Genomic DNA, 10402 nt, shown 5'->3' on the forward strand with positions numbered 1-10402 from the left:
GACTGTCTGGATCCTCACTCAGTTTAATTACAAACTCCTAAACATTACCAGATTCTACACACACCTTGGAATACAATTTCCCAGTTATTCACTCTGTCTGTACTAATTCCACTTCTCTCCTCTAACATTCCTTAAGAGAACAGCCCCATGTGAGAACACGGCAAGACCTCTGCAGCGCTCGGGACACCGGGACACCGGGAGCCGGGGCACCGGGAGCCTGCCCCCCTCCCGCCACCGCTTTAAGCCGCTTGGTGACCCAGTTGTCCCCGCGGGGCCGGGGCCGGGGCCGGGCGGGGCGGCGGCGGAGGCTCCTCCCGCGGCTGGCGGAGGCTCCCGGCGGCCGGCCCGGCTCCGTGCGGGGGCTGCGGGGCAGCGCCGCGGGGCTATGGGCAACGGCACCGCCGGACCCCCGCCCGCCGCACCCGGCCACAGCATCGCCGCCCTGGTGCTCGGCATCCTCCTCATCCTCCTCATCGTCGGCGGCAACGGGCTCGTCTGTCTGAGCGTCTGCACGGAGCGGGCGCTCAAGACCACCACCAACTACTTCATCGTCAGCCTCGCCGTGGCTGACCTGCTGCTCGCCCTCCTCGTCCTGCCCCTCTACGTCTACTCCGAGGTGAGACAGCCCGGGGACACCGGCGGACGGCGGGCTGGGGCTGTGTGCCCGCCGAGCCTGCTGGTTCCTGGGCTGCGGGGAGGGCAGGAGACCAAGCACCGAAGGTCAGAGCCGCTCTCCGGGCTCGCTCCCCATCGCCACCCCGCCGGCCCGGGGACTGCCCTGCGTCCCGGCATGTGGCGGTCAGACCCCCCGGCTCTTACCTGCGAGCTTCATGGCATCGAACGGCGCTGCGGGACCGCGGGCGGCGGAGCGGAGCCGGCTCCGTGCGAGTCCCTGGGATCCCGAACCGCGCCAAGTGGAGATGCCCCGAGGGGAGGCACACCGGGATGGCAGTCTCGGGCCAGGCCGGCAGCTCCGGCAGCCCTTGGCTTGCACACTGTCCCGGCTGCCATCAGCAAATGGATAGGAAGAGACAGGTGCTGTGCTCCGTTTGACATAAAGTGAGCAGATCTTCGTGATAAAGGGAGATCTTTAGCATCTTTAGCCAGGAAACAACTTTCCATGTTGGCTGAGAAGGAGAAGCTGTCTTTTCCGGGAGCTGGATGGGATTTGGTCACCCTGTACCAAGGTGGCTTTGGTTGGCAGGTTGTTGGTTGGCAGAGGCCTGACCCAGTGTGCGATGGTGGTCGTGGAGAGCCAGCTCAGGGACATGGGGCAGAATTGCTGTTCACCCCCAAAACCTGTTCATCTGTTCCAAGACTGTGATAGCTGAGGGAAAGAACCACAGGCACTCCCAAGGTTGAGTGGTTCTCTCTGTAACACTTACTGCCAGGCATGAATAAACCTTGTGCTTGCAGGGGGATGTTTTAGAACCTGTTAGTACCAGCTGGTGGCTCTTCCCCGCTCAAGAGGATGAGAGCATCCACTGGGCAAAATAGCGAGTTTTTCCACCCATGCTTGTGGTAGCTGGCAGTGTGGATCTTCTTCCCAGCTGTGGAAGAGCATCTCCCGCCTCTCCCAAGCCATGGGGAGCACCTCATGGCTCAGCAGGCCCTGAGTGTGCAGGCCTGTACTCCTCTAAGCAAGGCAGGCTGCAGTTTAGAGCTTAGAATGGTCTCTACCTGCTCCTAGGATTTTGCAGGACATTGTGACCTCTCTGGAGACAGGTATTGTGGAATGGCAGGTTCAGCAGGGGACAAGAACCAGTGAAGAACCGGAGCATTAGATCCCCTCTTTTTCCACTGTGCTGTTGGTTTTGGTGGATTTGCTTTTCCTTCATTAATTCCATTTTGCTGGTTAGAAAGGCACAATCTTGGTCATTCTTCTCAGCTACTTTTTGCTAATTGGGATCCCTTTCCTTCCTTCCTCTTTCTGTTGTCTCTCAATGCCTTCAGTCCCCAGGTCTATGGGCAGTCACCAACTCCAGAGTGGTTTCCTCTTGCCTGCAGGTGGGAGTTTTGCTGGAATATATAAAACACAGGTTAACATACTCTGGGGTACCTCTGAAAACGCTTCCAGTGGGGCAGGAGTATTGTGGGGCTTTCCTTGGGTACCACAGACATTCCACAAGTTCTGGTTTCTCAGGTAACGGGTGTTCACACCTGTACGAGCTTTAAAAACCGGGGCTGTCCAGCTTGTGGTGACACTTGGTGTGTTCACTTCCACGGCTGTTCATAAACATCAGTTCTGTAAGGGAATTCTTCCATGTCTCTGCTGCTCCCAGAATATTAAACATGGGGAAGGAAGGTGCTGCATGACAGAAATCTTTCCCTCCAACCTCTGCAGCTCCTGCAGCCAGGCAGGTGTTCAGAGGCACAAAACAGCACAGGCAACAGGATTTGCACTCCTGACACTTGGAATGCATGGAGCAGGTGTGGGAAGTGCTGAACAGGTACAGAGAGAGAGAGAGAGAGAGCACCGTGCAGCAGTCACAGCTCCCTCGAGCAGGCAGTGGGGCTCTGGTGTGTAGAGCAGCTCCAGCACAAGTGTTGCAGCAGTTCCCATTCCATGCCTGGAAGCTTCTCTGTGGGCTCAGAGTCTGCAGGTGCCCATGTTCATTTTAATCATCTCCTGTACGCTGGTGCAGGATTTCCAGCTCATTTTGTTCTGAAATAACATAAGGAAAAGGGAGAGTAACCGCTGAATCCATGCCAGAGGACAGAATTTTTGTGGTTTCTTTTTTTCTTTTTTTTTCTTGGAGGCAAAACTCAGAATTAGAGAATTAGTTGTTGGGATGAAAAATGCAGGAGGTAGTGATTGCTCTTTAAAACTAACTTGGTTTCAGCTTGCACTCTGTATCAACCATAGTAGCCACTGAAAATATGGCCTGGACAGTCCAGAATGTTCACCTCAACCTTCATTCCTGGTGTGGGGTTTTGTTTTGTGGTTTTAAACTTTAGTACAACTCCTGACACAGTAAATGCGGACTCTGAGGGCCTATTGGAAAACTTGAAAACCAGCTGAGGGGGTGTTTTTTTGCTTTTTTAGCAGGAACAGAACAATAAGCTCTGAGCATTTTTTCATCCAGCAGAAACCTGCTCACCTTGTGCTGGTTTTCCTGTGAGGTGGCATCTTGTGTTCCAGTTTTGGAAACAGTCCTCCCAGTCAGGGCTTTAGAAGACAGCTGGAGGGACTTAACTTTTGAGGTGACATCTGACATCCTCACACACAACAGATCTCCTCCAAGCCCCAGTGGGGATGGGATTCCTTCCGGTGGGATGCAGATGATCCTCTGCTGCCGTTCACAGGAGCTGGAGCACAGTGGGAGAGTCCTTGATCTTGGCTGTTATTTCTGCTTGTTAAGAAAGCTAATTTCAGCCATTGGCAGCAGTTGTGGACACACACTCTCTTTCTACTGGACTCATCCAAACATGGAACAAAGACATGTTCCAATGTTTTCCTGTTGTAATTACCACACAGCAGCCTGCCCTGGTGGGCAGAAGGCACTTACCTTTCTGCTTGCTTGGGAATCTCAGCAGTATGACAGGGAGAGGTAACGGTAACTTCCACGGGGAAGTTGCACAGCTCTTCTGCCAGCCTTGGCTTTCTGATGATTGTGTCAAGTGCTTTCCTGCAATCAATCCAGTGCCAAAAAGGCAGGGATGATGGGAAGCAAGGGGGAAGGAGATGGCCAGGCATTAACAGCTGTTCCTGAGGAGCAGAGTTCTGCTTTCATGTGAAGAGCGGCCGGGAGATGATCTCAGAGAGTGCCTGGAGCATTGGTAGCACTGAAACAGGGGTTACCTGAGGAAGCAGAGCTTCAGGTGCTGTGGAGTTACTGCAGGATATCACTTGGCTCTGGGTGGCTTTGGGAGGGAGCTGCATGACTCCAAAGGCCTCCCTTGTGTGTAACTGCTTCCTCTTCCCAGAGACTGTGACAATGGCAGGAGTCCCAAAGACTCTGGGATACTTGCAGGAGTTTATGCAGTCCTCATTAAGTGGAGGTGTCCCAGCAACTAGGGCAGGCACCAGGACAACCTCCCCACGTGGGCTGTGCTGTGGAGCACACCTGTACCTGCTGCTCCTGTGATCAGCTCTCTGCTAATCCCTGCTGAGCAGCGGAGCTGCGGAACAGGCCCGAGCCAGGAAGCTGCTGGCGGGAGCTGAGGGTGTTGGTTATGTAAACATCTTTGCCACTAAGACCTGTGTAAGTGATTACAGAAAAGAGGAAACAGTTTGAGCAGATTTGCATGTTTACCTGGCTCCTTCTCCAGGCCAGGGAAGATGAGTGTTCCCAGTAGGCACAGCGATGGAGCAGCCAGTCAAAACCACATGAGCTATCTTCTCATCTTGGTGAGGGTGATGGGTTCTGCCTAAAACTTTCAGGGTGTCACTGGTTTGGTATCAAACCATCTCTTTTCTTGCAGTATTTTCTGTGTGCCTGTGATGCAGCTCCTCTAATGAGAGACCAGACCTCTACCCTCTCCGAATTTCCCCAGGCTCTCTGTGAATGCATGTCAGCTTGTTTGCAGCAGGATTCAGGATTAGTCTTTCTTAGAATGTTACAGCTTTAGTGGAAATAGATGTTATTCTGGGCCTGGCTGATGTCTGAGCCACACAAAGTACGAGGGAGGTGAGACAGGCCAGCGATGACAAACCAGTGCTTAGGGGTTTATTTCCAGAGACCGGTAACTGGGGAGAGGTGTCTTGGAATTTTAGGCCCTCATAATGTCTCAGGTGGATGATCAGACTTGCTCCTCATCTCTGAAGAACCTTGACCTCAATGATTTAAGTTAAGAAAGAACATCAGAGCAGGCGTGAGGGACCTCTGTCTTATGTCCCACTCCCTCTCCTTCCTCTCCCCTTGCAGGCTGCATTGTGTCTTCTGGGGACTGGGACAGTTGTCACAACTCATGACAAAAGGCCCCAAGTCAGCTTCTGGTGGACATGGGGACAGTTCTTTGGTTCTGATGCTGGACTTTGCCCACTGGAAAGGACTATTCCTCTTCCAACTGGTGTCACAGCCCTCTCACTCCATGCCATGTCCTTGAGCCATGGCCGCAGATGCTTGCTCAAAGTCCAGCCAGGCATCTCCTAATTCCCTTTCAGGCTCCTGCTGTTCCCTGCATGTGGCAGGACTGAGACAAGAGTTGGTGGAGGGTGGAGGAAATAGGACTAAAACCTTTGGCTCTGTCCTGGCTCCTGCCCTCAGGAGCTCTTCTGGCATCAGGCTGGTTTAGAAGGCAGAGTTTTCCTCACAAATCAGCTGTGCTTAGGAATAAAGATACCGGAGTGGGCTGACTAGGAAGGCAGCTGCAAGGGTGTTCAAGAAGCCAAGTCTGTCTCCTGCCAGCCACCATCCTATAAAATCTTTTGCATTGTATTCTGGAAAACTGGAGAACCTAAAGAGCCACTGAAGGTGGAGTTGCTCTGGAGCACTTCTTAAAGGAAGCTTGAGCTGTTTGTGATCCCTAAATCTTTACACTGTGTACCTTGACGGGCTAATCTGCTGCAGTCTCCTGGAATTAGGTACTCCTTAATCACGTGGCCTAGCAAAGCCCCTAATCTGAAGTCACTCTCCCGTCAGAGGGGTCCTTGGCACGTTTTGCCAAGGTGGGCAGGTGACAAACACCACGGAATGGGAAGTCCTCTCCTAGCACCTTCCCCAAAGCCAGAGTCTTGGGGGTTGGTGGGGAAAGGGAAATGTTTATAGCATTTTCCAAGTGCCCAACTTCAATCTCACATACTCCAAAGGTGCTGCAGCCCAAGAGCCCTCGTCCTTGCCAGAATCAGTTAGTTCCCCCAGTTCACAAATAGGTTTGGAAAACTGCAGCCCAAAATCAAATTTTCTCTTTCATAAGCTGAACTGAACTTGTCAAGATCCCAGTGAGCTTGGCAGAAATTTGTTTTTTGGTGATTCAGGTCCCAAATTCAGTTTGGGGTGGCTGCTCTGTGCTAGAGAAGAGGCTGAATGAAGCACTCAGGTCTGACTCTAGAGCTCCCCTGGAGGTATCTCAAGGGGATGCTGTACAGAAATAGCCAAACAGTTACTTCAGAGACTCCTTTGGCTTTACAGCTCCTCTAATCATAATCCTGTGCTTGACATCATTACTGGCTGATATTAATCCCTGCAGAGCTGCCTGCCCTGTTGCTGGCAGGGGCTGGGGCTCGCCATCTTCCCAGCGTTCCATGGAGTGTGTTCCCCATGTGGCTCCACTCTGTGCTGGGATGAATGAAACCAGAACCTGTTGTTTAGCACCAGTACAGGAACAAATCCATACCTGCTTCCTGAAACCTGCAACATTAGAGGGCAGCAGCATTAGACTCTATGAGCACTGGCTGACTATTGCTATAGACAAAAAACTTCCTGGGATTTTTATATAAATATATATATATATATAAAATGTTTATGTAGCACATTTTCTATAGATAAAACTATAAAGTAAATTACATACAGTAGATGATGCACATTATCTATAGATAAACATACAGAGTAAAAAAAAAAAAAAAAATATATATTTTGCGTGCCAGGATGGAACAGTTGTGTAACACAGGGAAACCATTCATCTGCAAACAGGGGTTTGGAATGGCTGGGACACAGAAGTGAAAGAGGAGCTTTGTGCTCTGTCGCTTGCTTGGGGACCAAGCTCAGGATGCTGTGCAGCCAACACTGCCTTGTTGGGGAGATCCTGGGGTGCTGAACTGGGGGGTTTGAGGAGTTTGGGGGTTCCTGCCCTCACCCAAGGCAGCACAATGTCCTGTGTCCATGTCTCTCTGCCCAGCATGACTCACTTGGCTGTGCTGATGGTCTGAGGGCTCAGTTCTCCAGTCAGGCCAGAACCACAAGCCCTGAGCAGGCTGCGGACTCTGTGTGAGGCTGATTCCCATGTTCTGCTGCTGCGCTGGGAAGGATGCTGCACACTGTGCCATGGGAGAAGCACTCAGCTTCGGGCTGCTTGTTCGGAGGAAACGAGTGGCTGAGGCACCCAGGCATGGCCATGTTCCTGTCATCTTAAAGGACACAGCATCTCCTGATCCCAGGGATCTTTTCAGTTCCAGGGAGGAGTGTGGTCCCTCAGCACGGTGCTGTGTGATGCCCTGATGACCATGGACGTGATGCTATGCACGGCCTCTATCTTCAACCTGTGCGCTATCAGCGTGGATCGGTGAGTGGCTTCCTGCTCTGGCTGTGCCTGGGCAGCACGCTGGTTCCATAGGCCCTTGCCACAGTCCCAAGCTGGGAGGATCCTGCTGTCCCCTAAGGAGCGTGTTCTGCCCTCATGTCCTCCACCACTAGGTTTGTGTCCCATCAGTGGTGGCCAAGCTGAAAGGTCGTTGTGTGACGAGCCAGAGCTGTCCATTGGCTGCTCTGGTTGTAGCCCAGGCCTCAGCTGTGTAAAGTAAATTAATGGGGAGAGGACAGTGACAAGGAGCTTGGGGCCCCTCGGGTTACATTACCAATGGTGCCGCCACCACACCAGGACTGACTCACCCAGGGCTGTGTTGGCAGGTTCATCGCTGTTCAAATCCCGCTCAACTACAACCGGCGACAGATCGACCTGCGGCAGCTCATCCTTATATCCACCACCTGGATACTCGCCTTTGCTGTGGCATCCCCAGTCATATTTGGCCTCAACAACGTCCCAGACCGCGACCCCAGCTTGTGCCAGCTGGAGGATGACAACTACATCGTGTATTCCTCCATCTGCTCCTTCTTCATCCCATGCCCCGTCATGCTGGTGCTGTACTGTGGCATGTTCCAAGGACTCAAGCGCTGGGAAGAAGCCCGGAAGGCCAAGCTGAGGGGCTGCATCTATGGAGCCAACAGGAAGCTCTATCATCCCCCAACCTTGATGGAAAGAGAGCAGAGCCGGCTGGGGCCACCGGCGTGCAGCCCCTACGCCCGTGCCAGCCTCCCTGGGGAGTGTGGGATGAACAATGGGATCCAGACTGTGTCCTACCCACACCTCAGCTACCCGCACCCAGGGCACGGGCGCAAGCGGGCCAAGATCAACGGCCGGGAGCGCAAGGCCATGCGGGTGCTGCCAGTCGTCGTTGGTGAGTGGCTGTCAGGGATGGCTGGGGAGGTTGGGAAATGTGCCACCTTGTCCCACCACAGCGCTCAGACTGGCAGGACCTGGGTGAATCCAGAGCAGTGCCAAAATCCACCACCCTTGGGAAAGAACACGTGCAGTGTTTATAACCCAACCTCCCTTCAAGGCAAACCTGTGACTCCCAATATCTTAACATTCAAAGCCAAAGTGAGACTAACTCAAGACTTTTCATCAATGGTTAGGACAGGAAAGACATCCCAATTTTTTGTCTGGGCATAAGCCCAGCTCCACATGTCAGCACAGCTGCTGCCTTTTCCCTGAGTGCCTGAGCTGTGTCTGTCTTGTTTGGCTCAGGCTTTGTTAAATTAAACCCTTTTGAACATTCACGTCACCTTTTCTTTTTATTGTCCTCCTGGCAGGTGCTTTCCTGTTCTGCTGGACACCTTTTTTTGTGGTGCACATTACCAGGGCTCTCTGCAAGGCCTGCTCCATCCCCCCTCAAGTCACCAGCACTGTCACTTGGCTGGGCTACGTCAACAGTGCTCTCAACCCCATCATTTACACCGTGTTCAATGCCGAGTTCAGGAACTTCTTCCGCAAAGTCTTGCAGCTTTTCTGCTGAGCCCTCCATGCAGGAGGAACCACCAGGCAGGAGGAACCACTGGGTGATTTTTTGTATAGTTCATTAAAGATCTATTTCTGCCTCTATCTGCTGTCTTTGTTGGGGATGAAGGGAGGATGAGGAGAGCTGGCAGCTGAAGGAAGGGGCTGCCCAGGTCCTTGTAGTAAGGTGTTACAGGTGAGGGCCAGTGGATGCAGCTCAGATCCTCCACCCACTGGAAATTGCAAGTGTAGCCATTTCTTCAACACTTGGTGCTTGAGCTAAGCAGGGATGATAATAACAGTAATTTCTTACCTTCTGGCTTCTGGGGTGGTATTAAACAGGGCTGTGAGATGACATGGACACAAGCCTGGGGGAAAAAAGGCTGTTAAGCTAACTTCCCAGATGTCCACATACCAGACGAGGGTACCAAGCTCATTTCCAGATGTCCATATGCCAGGTGAGGGTGAATCTACCTAGGCAACCTCCTTTCCCCTGATCCTTGATAATTTTAAACCCAAAACCTGATTTCACTCATGTTTAACAAGGGTCTTACAAAGGCACCATAATGTTATTGCTGGTGCTCCAGAATTTCCTGTGAAGCCACATGATTCCTGCCAGGAACCATTACCAGCCTCAGGAAAAATTCCTTCATACCTTTAGATGAACCTCCATGCAGCAACAGCCACAGCAGCCAGTGGGACAGGTGATGCTTGTCGCTGAGGCTCGGAGGGGAGAAAAAGAATATTGCAGAAAATTACAGTCTTCCAAGTACTGGTTTTGTATGGGATTGTTGCTTTCCACGGGGGAATTTGCTTGGAAGCAGAACAGAAGAGGGATGTCTTGAGTGTTCCTTTGACTAAAAATAGCAAATGCTCAGTTTCTCATCAGCAAACAGACTCAATTCCCACATGACTACTGTGCATTTCTGTCACTTGGTGGGTCGGGGCACGGCTGCCCCAGGTACCGGGGCACCCTGAGCTTTCTCAGGTCCCCGAGAGCTCTAATGACAGCTGAGTCACATCTACTGTTCTGTCATTCAGGGAAGTTGCCCAACGCCCTTACAGATTTTTTCCTCTTAAAAGGTGCAGTAAAGCCAGAATTCAGTGACTTAGGCTTGGCTATACCTGGCCACAAGCTACTGGTAGTGGACGGTGGGGGACTCAGCTGCTGCCCAGTCACCTACACAAGCAGGAGGCCTGGCAAACTAGTGCCCAGTGCCCAGCTCACCTGTCCGTGGAGCTGTGCTCATCCTGAATCCAGGCAGAGCCCCACTGCTCACACCAGCCAGGCTGGACAGGGATGGCTCTGGGGAGTGAAGCAACAGGAATAATTTCCAACCAGAAGCTGCATTTGACGCTGGAAGTGCAGCTTTAGCACTCCAGAGGTGCTGTTTTGGAGCTGTCTTTGCTGCATCCGAATGCGGGATGCAAGAAACCTTGTAAATGAGCTGCGTTACTGTGGGCTCAATTAAGACTGTCTTCTCAATTAACTGTCTCCACGTTCTAGACAACAGGCAATCAGCATTTAACTGTGAGCAGAAACCATTGCCAACGCTCAAGTATTACTTTGGGAAGCAGGAGTGAGCATTTTGCTATAGGGATGGAAGGAGTTGCCTGTTGTTTCCTTCCCAGGAGTATCACAGATAATTTCTGTTCCCATCCTGCCTCAGTTCCTGCTTGGCTTTCACTGGAAGCACAGCTCCTTCTGGAGGAGCCGCACGCTGTGGCCACCAGCTCCTCACCCTCG

At 52.3% G+C, this 10402-nt stretch overlaps 1 protein-coding gene across 1 annotated transcript; it reads left to right on the top strand.

Moving 5' to 3' along the window:
• Positions 1-339: 339 nt before the first annotated feature.
• DRD4 (dopamine receptor D4) lies at positions 340-8760 on the top strand. Its single transcript, XM_048306771.1, has 4 exons — positions 340-616; positions 7052-7164; positions 7509-8056; positions 8472-8760. Exons 1-4 carry the CDS (start codon positions 386-388, stop codon positions 8672-8674), a joined length of 1095 nt encoding a protein of 364 aa, XP_048162728.1. The 5' UTR covers positions 340-385; the 3' UTR covers positions 8675-8760.
• The last annotated feature ends 1642 nt before the right edge of the window (positions 8761-10402 follow it).

The sequence above is a fragment of the Corvus hawaiiensis genome, chromosome 6 (assembly GCF_020740725.1).
Source record: "Corvus hawaiiensis isolate bCorHaw1 chromosome 6, bCorHaw1.pri.cur, whole genome shotgun sequence".
NCBI classification, from domain to species: Eukaryota; Metazoa; Chordata; class Aves; order Passeriformes; family Corvidae; genus Corvus; species Corvus hawaiiensis.